The sequence below is a fragment of the Mytilus galloprovincialis genome, chromosome 9 (genome assembly GCF_965363235.1).
Source record: "Mytilus galloprovincialis chromosome 9, xbMytGall1.hap1.1, whole genome shotgun sequence".
NCBI lineage: Eukaryota > Metazoa > Mollusca > Bivalvia > Mytilida > Mytilidae > Mytilus > Mytilus galloprovincialis.
This window is the reverse complement of record NC_134846.1, coordinates 83,654,862-83,673,585: the sequence shown is the minus strand read 5'-3', so window position 1 is coordinate 83,673,585 and position 18,724 is coordinate 83,654,862. Positions and strand designations below refer to the sequence as shown.

General features: G+C 30.0%; 1 protein-coding gene across 1 annotated transcript; it reads right to left on the bottom strand.

Annotated features, from left to right (window-relative positions):
- Positions 1 to 255: 255 nt before the first annotated feature.
- Positions 256 to 17,402, bottom strand: LOC143046173 (transmembrane 9 superfamily member 3-like). The gene is made up of 15 exons (XM_076219215.1): positions 17,197 to 17,402; positions 15,710 to 15,905; positions 14,883 to 15,005; positions 12,982 to 13,142; positions 11,266 to 11,343; positions 9,243 to 9,374; positions 8,535 to 8,701; positions 8,214 to 8,308; positions 7,701 to 7,831; positions 7,044 to 7,183; positions 6,551 to 6,619; positions 5,530 to 5,676; positions 3,883 to 3,966; positions 2,608 to 2,684; positions 256 to 2,257 (listed from the first exon to the last, which is right to left on the bottom strand). The coding sequence occupies exons 1-15, from the start codon at positions 17,275 to 17,277 to the stop codon at positions 2,190 to 2,192; spliced, it is 1,749 nt and encodes a 582-aa protein (XP_076075330.1). The 5' UTR covers positions 17,278 to 17,402; the 3' UTR covers positions 256 to 2,189.
- Positions 17,403 to 18,724: the final 1,322 nt, after the last annotated feature.

Sequence of the window (18,724 nt, the reverse complement as noted above, 5' to 3'; positions counted from 1 at the left end):
TAATAATTTTTTGCTCAGCCTAATCAGCGGGCATAACCTATGCAAATTAAAAGTTTGGTATAAATTGCCCTTAAGGTTTGGGAGGAAAAGATTTTGGAATAGTTTATGAAGTATGATGGACACCAGAAGCCAAGGAACGTTAAAACTTGACTGGTGAGCTTATAAATGCATAAAATAATTGCATAACTACAGGAACCTCAAAGATGAATGAACGATATTTCTTGAATTGCAGAGCTGTGATAAAGACTAATGACATACTATTATTAAATATTTTATTCTTATTTACAGATATAATACATAGATAATATATCAAGTCTGATGAATCAAAACAAACAACAGTGTATACATACTTTGAGTGAAAACACAGTTCATTTATTATCACTGACCTCTGCAGTTTCATTTTTTTCCACCAACAGTTGCTAGATAATATTTCAACTTTGAGATATGTGCAACTGATATATATTCTATTTTTTCTAATGAAAACAAATATTATTTGCAATCTTATTGTCTTGTTTATGAAATGAAAAAAATTGTATATTACTATGAACATTATTCAGTTAAAAGCGAACTCTATTTTCACTATGTTAACACTGTGTCATAAAACGTCTCACTACCTACCATTCAATACAATATTTGTAGATGTAAATCAGTGATATGAACAAATCTCACATTCAACAACCACTCAGTCATAACAATCAACAATCAAATTAAAATGATATTGTGACAAATAAACAAAAAGATTTGATTTATCCCACAGAAGCACAATCAATACATATCTGACACCAAAACAATATTTATAACATATTACTGGAATGTTAATGTTGATTCAAGGGGGGTTATTCAATATATGAAAAAGTGTTCTAATTAAAGATAAACAACTACAACACATGATACACCTGTTGTAATTGTTTCATTAACAGGGGGAAAGTCCCTTTACTTCAGAGAAAAATCAGAACATCATCAAACTAAAGAATGGGTTTTTATTTCCAACTAGCCCATTACTTGAAAAATGATGCATGTAAAAAAGACTTTCTTACATTCTTTATAATAATGAAGGTCCCTCTACTCAAAAACAACAGATCAGATTTTTTTCAAGATTGTAACAAATGTCCGAGGCCATTGGATGTATTTTACAAAGTATGTTCGGACAGACAGAAGTATACCATAAAACATCCTGCCAACAGGCAAAATCAACATATAAATTGAAAAAACATATTACTACAGTATAAATTATATGTAATAAAAATGTCACATTACAAATTGGTTTTTAACGAGATACAATCACAACTTTTATCAAATTATTTTTCTCAGTAACAATGAATGCTGTAACAATAAAAGTATCAATCATTCTGGATTTAAAAAGCAACATGATTTTTTACTCACTACGAAACCTCACTACACATGGAACACCATAATAAATTATACATTTTAAGAATTAATTTTATAAAAATTCCAAACATCCTTTCAAAACATTCAAATATAGAAAAAAACCTAATTAATCATCTTTTAATAAATTGTACAACAATAAGAATGTAAGCACATGTTAGCAATACATTATAATGATGTGATATGAACATACAAACAAAGTTTCATTTTTAACCCATGTTATTTTTACTACCTAAACAGGACTAGAATAGATCTTCCATCACTTTTACTACTCAATAAAACTGATAACATCTCAATATAGTTTTTAACTAAAAAGAAGCATTAAATGACTTTTCAATAAGCTGAAGAAATCCCTTTTCTAAAAGCCTCTTCATAATATAATGATTTCATGGTCAAATTGGATTTTTTTAATTCACATTTTTGATTACATATTTTAGAAGATTTAACTTCAATTTTCATAATTTAAATTTACTTTACTATAATGTTGTTCTCTTTCAATCAATGTCAAAACCGTGTTAAATGCTTGGGACCAAACAATGATATTCAGATCTTTAAACTGAGATGTTTCAATGCTTTACTATTTACCATGTCTACTTCATATAAAATTCAATTAAGCACCCTGTACTATTTCAAGTCATGACTTTTTTGTTTGATATGGTGCTGTTGTAGTAATACATAAAGAACATAAATAAGAACATCTGGACCAGCACTTTCTGTTATCCCATTACATGGTATATATATAGATAGTCCCTCACATCACAGCCATTATGCCTTCTCAGCTGAAGCATATATGTAATCATTACTTAGTCTATTTTCACAGTGGAATAGATTTTCCTCACAAATACACTTGTTCCTATGTACCCAAATGTACCTGAATAATAAAATGTACAAGTATTTGAAAACTATGTCATTATCATTTAATAACTGGCAAGTGATCAAACTAGTTTATTAAATACAACCTTTGTACAAAATATATTTTGCAGCCAGGAAAAGTTGACACATGGTTCCCTGTGTTTAAAATATTTTCTTTGTGTTTCTTATGCGTGAATGTTGTCTAAAGTCTACTTTCAAGTTTCACATTTTTCTTTATTTTTACATTAAACGGACTAATGATAAAACATATTTAATTCAATTTTGACTGTATGAGATCCATACTATTGGTATAGTTTAAGTTAATATATATTTTATGCAGTGGACAGAAATAAATATATAGAAACTTACCACACATAATGCCTAAGGCCATACTAAATAGGGCCATATATCCAAAATAAAAGGTTGTTTGGAACAAGCCATACATTCTAAAAAAATAATACATAAAACAATTAATTAGTAGCTATATAATCATGCATTTATATACAATCAATTTCATTTTGATCACCATTAGCAAATCTTCCTAAAAGAGTAAAGTTATATTAATCACAAGTGAAATAACATTGTTTGTGTCGGGACTTCCATCAGATACCTCGTATAATCTGTCAATCCTTTTTCAAGAATTTTGACTAACAATTATGACTAAATGTATTTTCAACATGACACTTTCTGGATCTGGCTGTATAATTGACTGTATATTTCCAAGTATTAAATATTGTTGTTCAATGTAAAATGTAAATCAACAAATACAAGGAATCTTAAGTCTCATAAATACTCCTTATACAGTATATACCAAGCACAGAGGAAATACCCTGATTATCTCCCTTTTTAAGTAAATACCAAAATAATCTCCTTTTACAGTAAGTATAGGAAGTACACCACTAATTCATGGTCCAATTGCTTTCTATGTTAAATTCCTCCGTTTCAAGCAGGCACACCTCTTTTGTTTTAAGTTCAAATAAAGTGGCAATCATTGCATTTCAAAGCAACACTTTATGATGTCTTGTACTGAAAAAATCAACATACCTTTAATGGCATATAAGAAAGAACTGGTTCCCGGAACTTCAGATGTACCAAAACAGGTACTTCAGATCTGATAAACAGATAAAATGTACCCTTTTTTTTCAAATTTCGTGCAGTTTTATACCAAAAATACCTAAATATTCTACATATTTTGAAAGTTACACTCATGCCTAGGAACTATTTTGTGTTAAATATGTACTACTTTTTGGTATGTGCTTTCTGGGTGGGCCGGAATTAGTGGTGTTACACCTATAAAGCGCAGAATAGGTATGAGAATGGAAAACTAGATAAGGAATGTCTGTCAGAATGCAAACGAGAAAAAGTCCCAAAACTTTAGATAACTTCCTCAAGCAAAAAGTTAAAAGTAATTTCACTTACCGAACACTAATCAATGAAAATAGATAAAATCACTTTGGTTCTATCATTTCAAAACGACCATGTTCATCTAGTGTACCTCAAGATCAATCACTACAACCTAACATAAGTTCTTATTTTCTTATTTCTTCTTCTTTTTTTTTTTTTTTTAAAGTTTATTAGATATTTATACATACAGTTTTCCATTCTCAAAATTGTACAAGTACAAAATCACTTTACTATACTTACTTTGTTTTAAAGAAAAAGTAATAAAATGAATAGAGATACACATATCCTGCTGTTGACGCTGCAGCAAGGAAACTTGTCCACTGCCTGAAAAATAATAATATAACTGTAAATAAACAAAACTTAGTATAGTGTAGCACAATTTGTGCTTCTTATAAATGCATTCTTTTACTTAAAATTCCTTCTTTTAAAAAAAAAAAAGTGAACTTCACATACTTAAAATTATGTGTTGTTCACAAGAACACACTTATAATACAGTCTTAAGGTGGCTCCTGGGTACAAAATTTCAGCAAAAAATTAAACCTTTATTTTTTCATTACAAGTTTTATTTATTACACTATTAGTTATTACTTTATGATATGGTACAAAAATCAACCCAAAAAAATGATTCTGTTTGGCCTTAGATGACTTTTAAAATTTTTATATCATTGAAAAAGCTCCAAATTATCTCCCTTTGGTGCAAAATTGCCATTTTTTGGCATTAAATTTGAAATATCTTTTTTAACTCGTCGGTGACCTATATTTTTTATTATCGGTCGTCCCACTGTCTATATCACTCTGTTCAGCTCTTAATATTATTCCGTATCATGTCTTTGTGACGTCAAATACGTTGACCCGGCCTTAATAACTTTGACCCGGACATATCAGCGACGTCATAATGTTTGAACCGACGTTAATAACTTTGACCCGAACTTATCAAGTCATCTTTTGTGTGCTGGTGAAACAAAGAAAACACTTCCGAAACACGCAAATATAGCCCGATAAATCGATTATCAGATTATCTGCATATTTATATTGTAAAATATCAGCTGCTTGACATTATATGAAGGCTTTTTGATCTCGTTCGCTACGCTCACTCGACAAAAAGCTTCATATTATGTCTCGCAGCTGATATTTTACGATATCAACATGCAGATAACCTGATAATCGGTACTTATTGTTTTCAAATAAGCTGTACATAAACTAAATAATTGTAAAATTTAAGCTATTTCTGTAATTAGGTTATTTTTTTATTTCGATATTACATCTATTTCTCCTATTAGTTCAACAGAAAAAAAGGACATTAACAAAAATGTATGCTTCTTCCAGAGGAAGATTGTGAGCTTAAATGAACGGTGACCCCATCTTTTTATTTCATTTTTCTTTTAAGTATATGATCAAGTTCATTTATAAAAAAATATAACGAAATCCTATATTAGAAAAAAAATTGATTTATACCCAGGAGCCCCCTTAAATATTTAACCAATAGTAATCTTCAGAAATTATTAATAAATTTCTTCATATCCAACACTTTTTGTTTTCGTTTCTAAGACCACCAGTAACTCTTTTGCATCATTTTATTACTCTGTATTGTTTTAAACAATATGGGGAAATTGTTTCTAAATGGAACGTACCATAACTTTTGTTATTGTGGTTATTGGTTTTTATAAGTAGATTTTGCATGTTGTTTTTCTCTCTCAGTATCATTTGTGATTGTAACAGATACTATTAATGCCCCTAAATGATATTTTAGGAAAAATCATGAAAAAAACCATCTCAATCATGTTCTATGTTTTTCAGTACTCCAAGTATAGACCCAAATCAATCTTTTGAACCATTTATTCCCAGCCATTTATGAATATATAAAATGACCATTATATAATTACTTACCATCTATAATCTTCAGCATTTAGTAAGAAATAGGTACAAACAATTGTAACACACACAGTAACCACCATCAGGATCAGGAAGACCAGCAACATAAAACCATATACATAATATATCTTGTAGGCCCAGAATGATGTAAAAATAAAGTACCTGAAAATATACATAAAATATCTTGTAGGCCCAGAATGATGTAAAAATAAAGTACCTGAAAATATACATAATATATCTTGTAGGCCCAGAATGATGTAAAAATAAAGTACCTGAAAATATACATAATATATCTTGTAGGCCCAGAATGATGTAAAAATAAAGTACCTGAAAATATACATAAAATATCTTGTAGGCCCAGAATGATGTAAAAATAAAGTACCTGAAAATATACATAATATATCTTGTAGGCCCAGAATGATGTAAAAATAAAGTACCTGAAAATATACATAATATATCTTGTAGGCCCAGAATGATGTAAAAATAAAGTACCTGAAAATATACATAAAATATCTTGTAGGCCCAGAATGATGTAAAAATAAAGTACCTGAAAATATACATAATATATATAGGCCCAGAATGATGTAAAAATAAAGTACCTGAAAATATACATAATATATCATGTAGGCCCAGAATGATGTAAAAATAAAGTACCTGAAAATATACATAATATATCTTGTAGGCCCAGAATGATGTAAAAATAAAGTACCTGAAAATATACATAATATATCATGTAGGCCCAGAATGATGTAAAAATAAAGTACCTGAAAATATACATAATATATCATGTAGGCCCAGAATGATGTAAAAATAAAGTACCGGAAAATATACATAATATATCTTGTAGGCCCAGAATGATGTAAAAATAAAAGTACCTGAAAATATACATATCTTGCTATACATTTGTGAATTAATGTTTTTTTAGTCACTCTTATATATTTTTCTATATTTGAATTCTTGGCTTTTTATTAGGTTTTAAAAAGATCAGTACATAATAAATAATCAACAGACTTTACTTGAAATAGTTAGTACTTACATTTCAATGAAAATTGAGCCAAATGGTAAAATTCCTCCTAATACAGTAATCACAGTTGGCTCCATAAACCTGAAATATATAGTATGTTTGTCACATTGAATCCCTAATGCTAAAATCATCAACTTACATTTTTAAAGTTCCATGAACCAGAAATAAGTCACAACTATTGTTATCCTTAATCCTAATTTCTAAAATCATGAACTGAAACATTAATCGCTGTCTAAAATCATGAACTAAGATTTTTAGTTGGAGTAACTTAAAATAGCAATGTACTTTATACATGTTTAATAACTTTCATCTTACAAAATTTAATAAGCAATAATCAAATTATAGATCTTAGTACAAATCTAGAAAATTAGACAGCATTGGAACTAGCCAAGCATTTTGTTAAGTTTCTAAATACAAAAAAAATCACCAGATATTAAAAAAAAAAAATGTATAAGACAAGTATAGTTGTAGTTTACATTAAATATATAAATACATATTTTCTTACCACTTCTTTTCAGGAATAGGTCTTGGTACAGCATTAATCCTACAAGGATAATTAGGCTGGCCTGCCAAATTTCTCCCCAGAACTGTTCCCACTAATGTTAATGGTAATATCACAAATATACATATACATGTTACTGCAACCTAAAACAAAAATTTCACAAATCAGTGATTATGTCCAAAATATATATTTACAAATATCATCCTGATAAACTTCAACAGAATCTTTCTGCTTAAACCGTTCAAATAACTTCTGTTTTTTTTTTAATTTTACAAAATACCATGTCAAACTATTGAATTGTCCTCTTTTGTGCCACTTTTTTGTGATTTTACACAATGAACGACTTCGGTTGAAAACCAACTTGCTACAAATATTACTGTCATATTCTATAGAAACAATTGCACATACTTGTTACATAATTTTGTTGTTTTAACAGATTCTGCAAATGTGCCAACATTTTTTCAAATGTTAAATTCAAAAGTTCACAATACATTCAACGAAATTAGTATCCCGCAAATAATAAAGTATTCAATTTATACAGAATGTTAGTTTGTCAACTACTAGTGAATACCATACAACCTATAACATTAAGTTAAACTCCCTGGCAAAATATGGACATGTTTCTTTCTAAAAAATGACCATATGATACAAGATACTAACCATTGTACCAAAAGGTATGGCTCTTGAAGCATGATAATATATGGCTATAAAATTGATAAAGAATGCTGTTCCACAAACACAAGCTGGCATCAGGGAGGCACTTAATAACATCTGTCTTATCCACACTTTCCCTAAAAACATAACAAATATATATTTCAACACTACTGTTTGTTTTACTTGCTATAGTAGTAGACATAAGTAGTGATTACTGAATACTGATGGATGCTAAAGGTATTAATTTGTGAGTTCTGTTCAGTTCACAATAGTTAAAAGGTCATTTTATAAATGAATATCTTTTCTTTCATTTTTTTTTAATTCAACAGTTATGAAAATCACAGGCCATTCTTAAAATCTCTTTAATTACACATGAAAGTATGTATTCTTTTATCAAAAGAAATATTGCTGATTACTGTAAAACTACAGATTTGTATATTGTTTTGTTATTATTGCATAGACAATGGGACCAAATATAGTTCCTCTAAAGGGGTTGCTTCCCTTGGTCTAATAATTTACCTCCCATCTTGGCGTACAGACTACCACCAAAGTATCCATTCACCGGTGAGGTTGCAGCATACACAAATATGGCTGTACTTAATAAAGAACCTCTCCTGAAAACAAATAAAGAATTTTCTTATAATAATTGGTTTCATCTATATATGACATTGTAGAAAATAGGAAAAAAATTATTATTTCTTCATACAAAGAGAAAAATTATGTCGATAAAAAATAAAGATTAAATATAGTATTCAAATTCATATTATATAAAATCAAAGACACCATTCAAAATAACCCCAATTAGCTGCTAAGATTATCAGTGTTTATAAACCTACTTACTCTGTATATAAATCTCCAAGTATGGCAAATATAATCACACAAAGGGAGACAACTGCTATATGATAACCAGACCCAACAAGTGCTGAGAATAACATGGATGATGAAGTTGGTCTGAATACATCTCCATGTACCTGTTTCCAACCATACTCATCTCCTAAGTCCTTCTCCTACAATGAAGGGTAATAAAAAAAAATAAGTTGAAATAAAAATTAGCAGTAGGAATTTACATGGCAAGACAATAACTCATAAAGATGATCAATGTCCAGATTTATTTTTACGACCAAAATGTTTTTACTTTTAAAATATTTGAATCAAGAAGTAATTGTATTCATATCTAACAATTTTATATGGTTGTTATATTCAGACTTTTATTTATGTTCATATTTTTGTGAGTACCATGCACCAAAAATAAAGTACATTGAAACTTTTCTATAAGTTTGATTTACAAAAAAATTTTACTATTACATTCTTGTGATGTTGTGAAATTAATCATGTAAATGTACTTTGAAAATTTCTGGGAATTTAATTTTCTCATAACATGCCCATTACATTTTGGAGGAGTTAGAAGTGTTTTGTTTATCGTTGCTATAATTCTTTTAATCACCGTTTTTCTATTTTATATCATATTGTTACTGAATTTTATTAAAATTGTAAGAAAATGTGCCAGGTGAAATACAAATGACAAAACAATGTGGTATTGACACTAACCATGTCGTCTAGGTCATCTTCTTTGCTATATCTGGCATAATCTTTCCTCAATGTCCTCATTAAGATCATGCTCACCAAACCAACCAAGAATATAACCATCATAAAGGAATTAAAAATACTGAACCAGTGAATCTGAAATAATAGAGATTATACTTAATCACAAAAAGTTATCATCAATATAATGTACAACATTATAGATGGTTGACTACTATCTACTTTTGACTAGTATTATACATTTAATCTACTTATGACTAGTATAATACATTTTATCTACTTTTGACTAGTATTATACATTTTATCTAATTTTGACTAGTATAATACATTTTATCTACTTATGACTAGTATAATACATTTTATGTACTTTTGACTAGTATTATACATTTTATCTACTTTTGACTATTATTATACATTTTATCTATACATTTCATCTACTTTTGACTAGTATTATACATTTTATGTACTTTTGACTAGTATAATACATTTTATCTACTTATGACTAGTATAATACATTTTATCTACTTTTGACTAGTATTAGACATTTTATCTATCTACTTTTGACTAGTATAATACATGTTATCTACTTTTGACTAGTATTATACATTTTATCTACTTATGACTAGTATAATACATTTTATCTACTTATGAGTAGTATAATACATTTTATCTACTTTTGACTAGTATTATACATTTTATCTACTTATGACTAGTATAATACATTTATCTACTCATGACTAGTATAATACATTTCATTTACTACATTTTATTTATACATTTTATCTACTTTTGACTAGTATAATACATTTTATCTACTTATGACTAGTATCATACATTTTATCTACTTATGACTAGTATCATACATTTTATCTACTTTTGACTAGTATTATACATTTTATCTACTTATGACTAGTATAATACATTTTATCTACTTTTTATCTACTTATGACAAGTATAATACATTTTATCTACTTATGGCTAGTATAATACATTATACATTTTATCTACTTATGACTGGTATAATACATTTTATCTACTTATGACTAGTATAATACATTTTATTTATACATTTTATCTACTTATGACTAGTATAATACATTTTATCTACTTATGACTAGTATCATACATTTTATCTACTTTTGACTAGTATTATACATTTTAACTACTTTTGACTAGTATTATACATTTTATCTACTTATGACTAGTATAATACATTTTATCTACTTTTTATCTACTTATGACAAGTATAATACATTTTATCTACTTATGGCTAGTATAATACATTATACATTTTATCTACTTATGACTGGTATAATACATTTTATCTACTTATGACTAGTATTATACATTTTATCTACTTTTGACTAGTATTATACATTTTATCTTATGACTAGTATTATACATTTTATCTACTTTTGACTAGTATTATACATTTTATCTACTTTTGACTAGTATAGTACATTTTATCTACTTATGACTAGTATAATACATTTTATCTACTTTTGACAAGTATAGTACATTTTATCTACTTTTGACTAGTATTATACATTTTATCTACTTTTGACTAGTATTATACATTTACACCAATGTATAAATTGTCTTTACTTCAAAAACAGTATAAAACATTTATTTTGTACACAAATGAGCTTGACATAAAGTGACAAAAGCTATCACAGCAAAATTACTGTAAACAAAATATTAAATTACACACTGCAGTTGGAGTATTTCAGAAATATATGTCATTTTGATGAATACCGTGTTCAAGCTAGACGATTTTGGCAGGACACAACTCCAACATCTTGATTTACATCATACCCTTTTTAATTGTACAACTCTTTCTGTTTCAAATCTGAATTGACTTTACATTAAATCATTTTGAATAGTTCAGACACATACCAGGAATTAAGGAGTTACTTTCCTTGTTTTCCATAATGATGTGGTGGAAATTCTTAATCACTACAGAAGTCCATAAGTTAACCCCGAGATCTGTATATCTAATGTATATTGATGTTTTTTAAATTAAATTTACCCTATGTTGGAAGAAGTTTGGATCCAAATATTTATCAAATCTCTTCTCATATTTGATGGTTGATGGTGACCATTTCACCTGAAAAAGTAAATAAATACAAACATCAACAGAATATATAATTTTTCTTCTGCTAAAGCCTCAAGTATCACATAATTGTTGTATCATATTTTCACAACAAGTATAATATTTTCAGTCTAAACAAAATAAATACTTAGTCTCTGCCAGCGGTAATATTTGACTACAATTCCAATTTTGTAATTAACTAAATGCACATGTTGAGTGCAGAACTTACAGGGCTCGACAATAACGCTTGTCAGATTGTCCAGTACCAGAGGAAAAAAAAGGTTGGACAAGTAAAAGCTATACCAAGCTTGTCCAAAGGGACAAGTAAAATTATTCTGCAGAAAATAAATTTAATCCAACTTTGATGAATAAAGTAATTGTAAACAAAAAACAAGAAAAGAAGATAAAACAAGTATTAATTTGACATGTTTACTTGCAATCGATAATTTAAAACTGGTTCTTGTCAGGTACTTTTTAACAGGTTCTCGGAAACCAGTCTTACTGATCCGAATCAGTTCGTCACCAGCTCGAAAACGATTCGGCTCCAAGTTTAATAGACAGTTTGGCACTGTAGGAGATATATTTAAAAGACAGTTTGGTAAGCCATTGGCAGGGACATTTCGGGACCAAGACAAATCAATACCTCGTTTTCCTACCTTATTCTGTTGCTTTATAATAAATACCATACCGGTAATTTTTTTAACAAAAATATTTTTTATGTTAATTTCTGTGTCATTTGATCTCTAAGTTGCAGAAAGTTGTCTCATTGGCAATCATACCTCATCTTCTTCTTTTAATTGATAGCATTTGAATAACATTTTTCAACTTAAAATCACAGGATACAAATCCAATGAGTGTACATTGGCAGGCCTATCAGACGGTACCTCATGTGCAGAGAACAGTTGTTCTCGACTCATATTTCAAAAGATATGTTAAAATCAAATTCTGTTCTATTGTTTCAATTCAATCAACTTAAAATGCAAAAAAAGGTTATTATTAAGATTTTTCTTGGACAAGTTACAATTTCATTCGGACAAGTAAGTTTTGGTATGTACTGGACAAGTTGAAAAAAAATTATTTTAGAGGCCTGACTTATCAAACTATTTAAAATACTACATGTTATAAACATGCATGGGCAAATTACCAGATGGGTATAAAGCGTTTAAAGGTGCCAAACCTTAGAATTTTTTTTGTTAATATGCAAATTAAATAAAATCCTAAATACCGACCCTATTTTATAATGGTTGCTGCAGAAAACAGATTTGTTTTTTTGCATTGCTTTCAAAATATGCAGTGTATCCTCATTGTACCTGTTTAATCTATGTAGTCTTTATAAATGTTACATAAGTCTAATAGCTGAATGATATTTTGATGAGTATCTTCGTTAACACCTCCCTAAGTAAGCATTATTTGTGTTGTGTATCTTCTCTAACACCTTCCAGAGGAAGCATTATTTGTGTTTGTATCTTCGTTAACACCTCCCTAAGTAAGCATTATTTGTGTTTGTATCTTCGTTAACACCTCCCTAAGGAAGCATTATTTGTGTTTGTATCTTCGTTAACACCTCCCAGAGGAAGCATTATTTGTGTTTGTATCTTCTTTAACACCTCCCTAAGGAAGCATTATTTGTGTTTGTATCTTTCTTATGCTTACCTCATATTTGAATGATATAACTGCACCAGGTTCTAGTTTGACCTTTTCTTCACTGGTCAGGTTAACGTCTACAATCTGCTTGTCATTGTAACCAATATCAAACTTCTTTGTGGTCCAGAGATAGTAGCCTTCACCCTTTTCATCTATCTCACCCACAATACCTGTAAAAATAAATGTTAAGTTATAAAAGCCTTCTGTCATTAGTCTATCAGGATATACCTGTTTGAACAATCCTCATAAATCATGATAGATCTACATTATTTTATATTATACAAACACTAATTTCTAATTTGCCTTTTCAGAACCTAATGCAGTCTTGGTAAACCTAAGTGTTGTTATTGGTTAGAAACTTTATAAACAGTTAAAATTCAACAAATGTTGTGACATTATTTTCTTTTTGGGGTAGGTCAACTGGGTAATATGGAATGATTAACTCCACAATTCAAGCAATTTGTCATGTATTAATAGTACTGAAAAGAAGTTAAGTGACACCTTGTTTAAAAATACAAGCATTTCTTCAAAAATGAACTGTAAGGGAATGAAGCTTAGAATTGTGCTTCAAATTGGTAGTTGATGAATGAAAGGGAGATGTTCTTGTATAAGAATCAATGATACATGGAGAATCTTTACCAGTTTTCAGACTTCCTGACCAAATCCCCCCTTAAAAGAAGTAGACAAGACATCAGAGCAATCTAGGGATGGCAACGAGTACTCAAGTACTCGGGTACACGCTTGGAAGGCCGAGTACTCGAGTACAGTTTTAGCACTCGGATACCTGTTGCCTGTTCTACTTCTTAGGGTATTTCTCTTCACATTTCCACTCACTTTAGTTCCGTTGAAATATCCCCTTTGTAATACTAAACAAAATCAATTAACTACATAAATATTTTTATCCTGGTGCTACTAATTGTTATTGTAGTACGGCAACGTCCTTTCCTACCGAGGGAATGTTTTCATGTGCACTACTTGTAACAAAAAATAGAAAGTCACAGTCTTTCGTCTGAAATTGTTGACCAGATCATATTTCTAAACAAGAACAAAATCAAAGTGACCTGATTAGAGACATTTTTAACAGTGTTTGTACATGGAACAACACTTTCATGGATTAATAATTTTAAACTCATCATAAGCCTTAAAAACTTACCTTTGTTTGTTAATCAAGACTATTATGTAAACGTGATTGGTATGAGATGTACATTAAAATTAATTTAATTATTTTGTATTTGAAACTTAACTATAATTGTTTAATTTACAATCGAAAGATAGGCAAAAGTGCGAGAGTGACATTCAAACCAAAGAGTCGAAAATAAACTGACAACTTTATGGCCTAAAAAAAAAGAAAATTAGACAAACAATAGTGCAAAAAAAACAAAACACAAAAAGTAAGACTGAGCAACACGAAAAAGCACAAGTAATTTGAGTTCCAATATCGTTGTTGACAAATTAATGGACAAGTCGTATTATAAAAAAAATACCAACTCCTCAGGAACAGATGATAAATATATAGTCTACTTTGTCAGACTTTATATGGATATTTTTTTTGATTTTGTTAGAATTTGGTTCATGAACATGTTCACAAACAATAATTGCTATTATGTTAGGTTATTTGTAGAAACGGCAGTCGAAAATTCAATGTTTAATTGACACAAAAAAAAAAAAACCAACAAAACAACAACCGAGGATCAAGCTATGTTTGTAGTTTGTAGTATGTTTTTCTTTCGTTAATATGTTTATGAAAGGTAATAACAAAAACATTGCATCCCACCTAAACTCTTACCTTTTCAATAGATGTTAAAGATTCATTCAAGTACTTGCATGTACTCGAGTATCATGAGCGAGTATCTGAGTATTAAATTTCAGATCTTTCACATCCCTAATATAAATACATCCTGTATACCTACCCCATATAGGTAAATCATCAATGTACATCTGATACCAGTAATGATTCTTGACGGCATATACAAAGGCTTGATACTTCTCTTCAGTCAATGTTACTTCACAGTACTTAACTCTATTCACATCACCTGAAATTAAAAGTTTAAATTATTACTTTAACCTCAATACCATGAATACCCAGCTGACATGTGGTTCCCTTTCAATATTCATGTACATGTAATTGCAATGTATCCATTTGATACTAAGGTAAATTGAACAACTTGCACTCTGAATCAAACACATTGTACAAAATATATAACCCAAAGAGTGACTTATCACACACAAAATTCTGTTATACATGTAAGAATCATGACACTGACAGGGCCATGCTATCCAAGAAAAGAAATATCATAGATTTCTTCCTTAGTCAAACTTTAGATATTTCTAATTTGGACTTAAATAATAAATTAATATTCCAGACCTTCATGCCAGTATCAGACATCTAACAGCTTGAAAGGTTGTGTGATGAGCTTAAGGGAAAGCCATAGTACATGTACATGTTCTGTACATTGTATGTGCCTAACACAGTTAACCTAATACATCCATTATTAGGTGTATAAATAGGTTCAATTTACAATTGTCAAAGATTGTATAATGATCATGACTTCTAGTTGATTATATTTTCCTTTGGTCAGTTGGATAGTTATCACTGACATTAATACCACATCTCTGTATTTTCTTTCTTGATGGATAGCTTAACTTTTTTTCTTGCAGTCTGTCAATTACTATTCAATAATAATAAGACAGCCCAAATAACATGTAATGAACAACTTTTCTAAAACATTTAATATACCTTTGTAGTCAATGTCCAGTCCACTGAATTCCAGTTCTGTACCTTGTAAAGCTTCACCTAGTGTTTCATGGTAATGACCAATACTCTCCTTTGTACCAGCACAAAAAGGTAAGGAGAAATATGAGTATGTCTCTTGTCGATTGTGGTATGGGCCAACTGTATTCATCCATAATACAACCTCTTCACTCTCATCATACTGAAAATACATAAATCAATCAATTTAAGGACATATACAACAAATCAACAATTGTTTGGCTTCTCATTAAGAGTTTAAAAAAGTTTCAAACAAAAGAGGAAAGTTTATTTCTTGTAAATGTGTTTTAAGGTCAAAGGCCAGTGGCCAAACATTACAATTCTTAAAATACCATCTTTTCATTTCTTCATGGGAACCAATGTCAAAATAAACTTCAATATATATTTACTAGACAGAAGGCTTTCAATTATACATGTGTAGTTTGAATTATGTTTAATAACAACATTTTATATCGATCACCTTATATATACTGGTACAAAAATTAAGTTACATGTACCTATGATATTTGGAGCTTCTCTCGAAGCTGTGAGGGTACAGATCTGTGTACACTTCCTAACAGGCTAGGATTATTAGAGATGTGTCACTAACGTTTAAGTACAATTTAAAAAAAAATACCAACTGCTAACATCTGGGCAAGGAAAATCTCCACCACAACACAAGAAAGAGATATAGATATGACATCAGACAGAGTCTGTAATTGTTGAAGGAATGTTGAAGGAAGCCGAAGTACTCGGAGAGAACCACCAGGCTGCTCATTGAAACAGACAAACTGAAGAGATATCAGTAGATTGATCTCCAGGTCAAATTCAAGGCAATTTTACCAAACTGAGGCCCCAAAAGTCTCATTCCTGTTAAACTCTGGTCTGGGTACAAGAGATGCATCTGGGAGGATGAAAAACATCCGTCTAACTCCCCTAGTCAGATTCGAACCCAGGACCATCAGCTCTGTACATCCATGGGTCTTAACCACTTGATTGTGAAGCCATTAGAAATCTGATGTCCTTACAGAGAACAACATGACAACTCGTCTGGAACAGATAAAACAGAGATATCTGAAGAGTGACCTCCAGTCACTTTGACCAAACCGAGCCCAGTACCCAGTTTAGTTTAACCTCTGGTTTGATAACATCTATATTGTTTTTTCCTCATTAAGTAAAAGCAGACCAATGACATAATGTATCACAGACTGTACATATAAACGTATACTGACAGTGACAGACTTCGGATGTACTGAAACATCCAAATTCAAACGCGACAGTCGTCGTCAGAAGATTCAATGATTGTTTTTATTCAAATGATTGTTTTTCTATTCAAATTTCTTATAGTGACTCGTTCATTGCAATTCATTTTAAACAGGAGTAACAAATTCGTATAATTTCATAGTTGTTTGACATTTTATCTTGTTTATGTGTAAACGTCAACAAACCAAGTTTGACATTTGGGGTTATCTTACCATATGATTATGTTCATCCCCTATGACTCCATTAAAACAATTAAGAGAAATCAGGAGCAGTGTTATGATCCTCCTTAACATATTGATGTTTAACTTTTATCACGATGGCCTTTAATTACGAAGATATTCTTGGATTAAAAGCCGGTATCGACTGCTTATCGCTTAAAATGGCGACCACCATAGCCACGTCAAATCAGGGGAAACTACTTCCTGATTTTTGTCAAGTTTCAGAGAGATTGCGATTCAGTCACATACGATTAACTTCCTTGACAGACGATGTTTTTAACACGTGGTTTTTAATACATTATTTATCGTTTTATAATAATAATAATAATAATAATAATAATAATAATAATAATAATAATAATAATAATAATAATATTGTTATGGAATTTTTATGAAGTTTTTTTTATGGAAATGAAACTCAAACCCTAATGGATCCCAATGGGATGGATTGTGCTCATTTTTTATATGATGAAGACATATTCTTTCGATCAGTTTAATTGAGGTCTGGACATGTCGGTAACTGATAGTAGTCACTTGTTAATTTATGTATCATTGTCATTTTGCTTTGTTTCTTTTGTTACATGGGCCAGCTGAGGCCCGTCTCCCACAGGCACTTGTCTCAGAAAAAAATGTCCTATATACCTTAATATATTAAGGTATATAGGTGGGAAAAAAATTCTGAGACAAGTGCCTGTGCCGTCTCCAGGTGAGGGATTTTCTCACTAAGTTGAAGACCCATTGATGGCCTTTGCCATTTGGCAGTTTTCAGCTCTTTGGTCTGGTTGTCTCTTTGACACTTTCCCCATTTCCATTCTCAATTTTATTGTATTGTTAGAAAAAACTTCATTCACATATTTTTAGGCTACATTGTGTATAAATAACCAAAGCTACTATAAATATAAGATCTAGAAGATGTGGTTTGATTGCAAATGAGACAATTTTCCACGCAGAAGACCAAATGACGTCAAATTATATATCACTGTACAGACTTCAACAATGAGCAAATGAGAAAAACCCATTCATCTAAATATCTAATGTATACAAATGACATTTTAACTGTTGTGAGCACAATCTTAAAAAGTTCTCCTCGCAAGCTTTACAGTTGTTAACATAATTAGTTTCAAAGTTGGATGTGCACTGATTGACCTTTAAATCTTACAGAACATAGCTATCATATTTATTGCATTTGGGCTCTGAACTAACTTTCAGTAACTGTCAGTATGCTTAGATCTATGGTGTCATTAGCCTCCTTGTTATTGCTTTTGGGCGAAATACCAAAATGTTGAGTAAATCCATTTCCCATTAAATTGGGTATGCTGATTGATTCATACTCAACATTGATCAATGAACCATGAAAATGACGCCAAGGTCAGATTATATTTACCAGATAAACATGTGTACTTACTATTTCATACACCAAATAAAGTTGACCTTTTGCCTACAGTACTTTGAAAACAGAAATATTTCAAACACAAAACTTAACATTGACTAATGATCACTGAAAATGAGGTTAAGTTCAGAT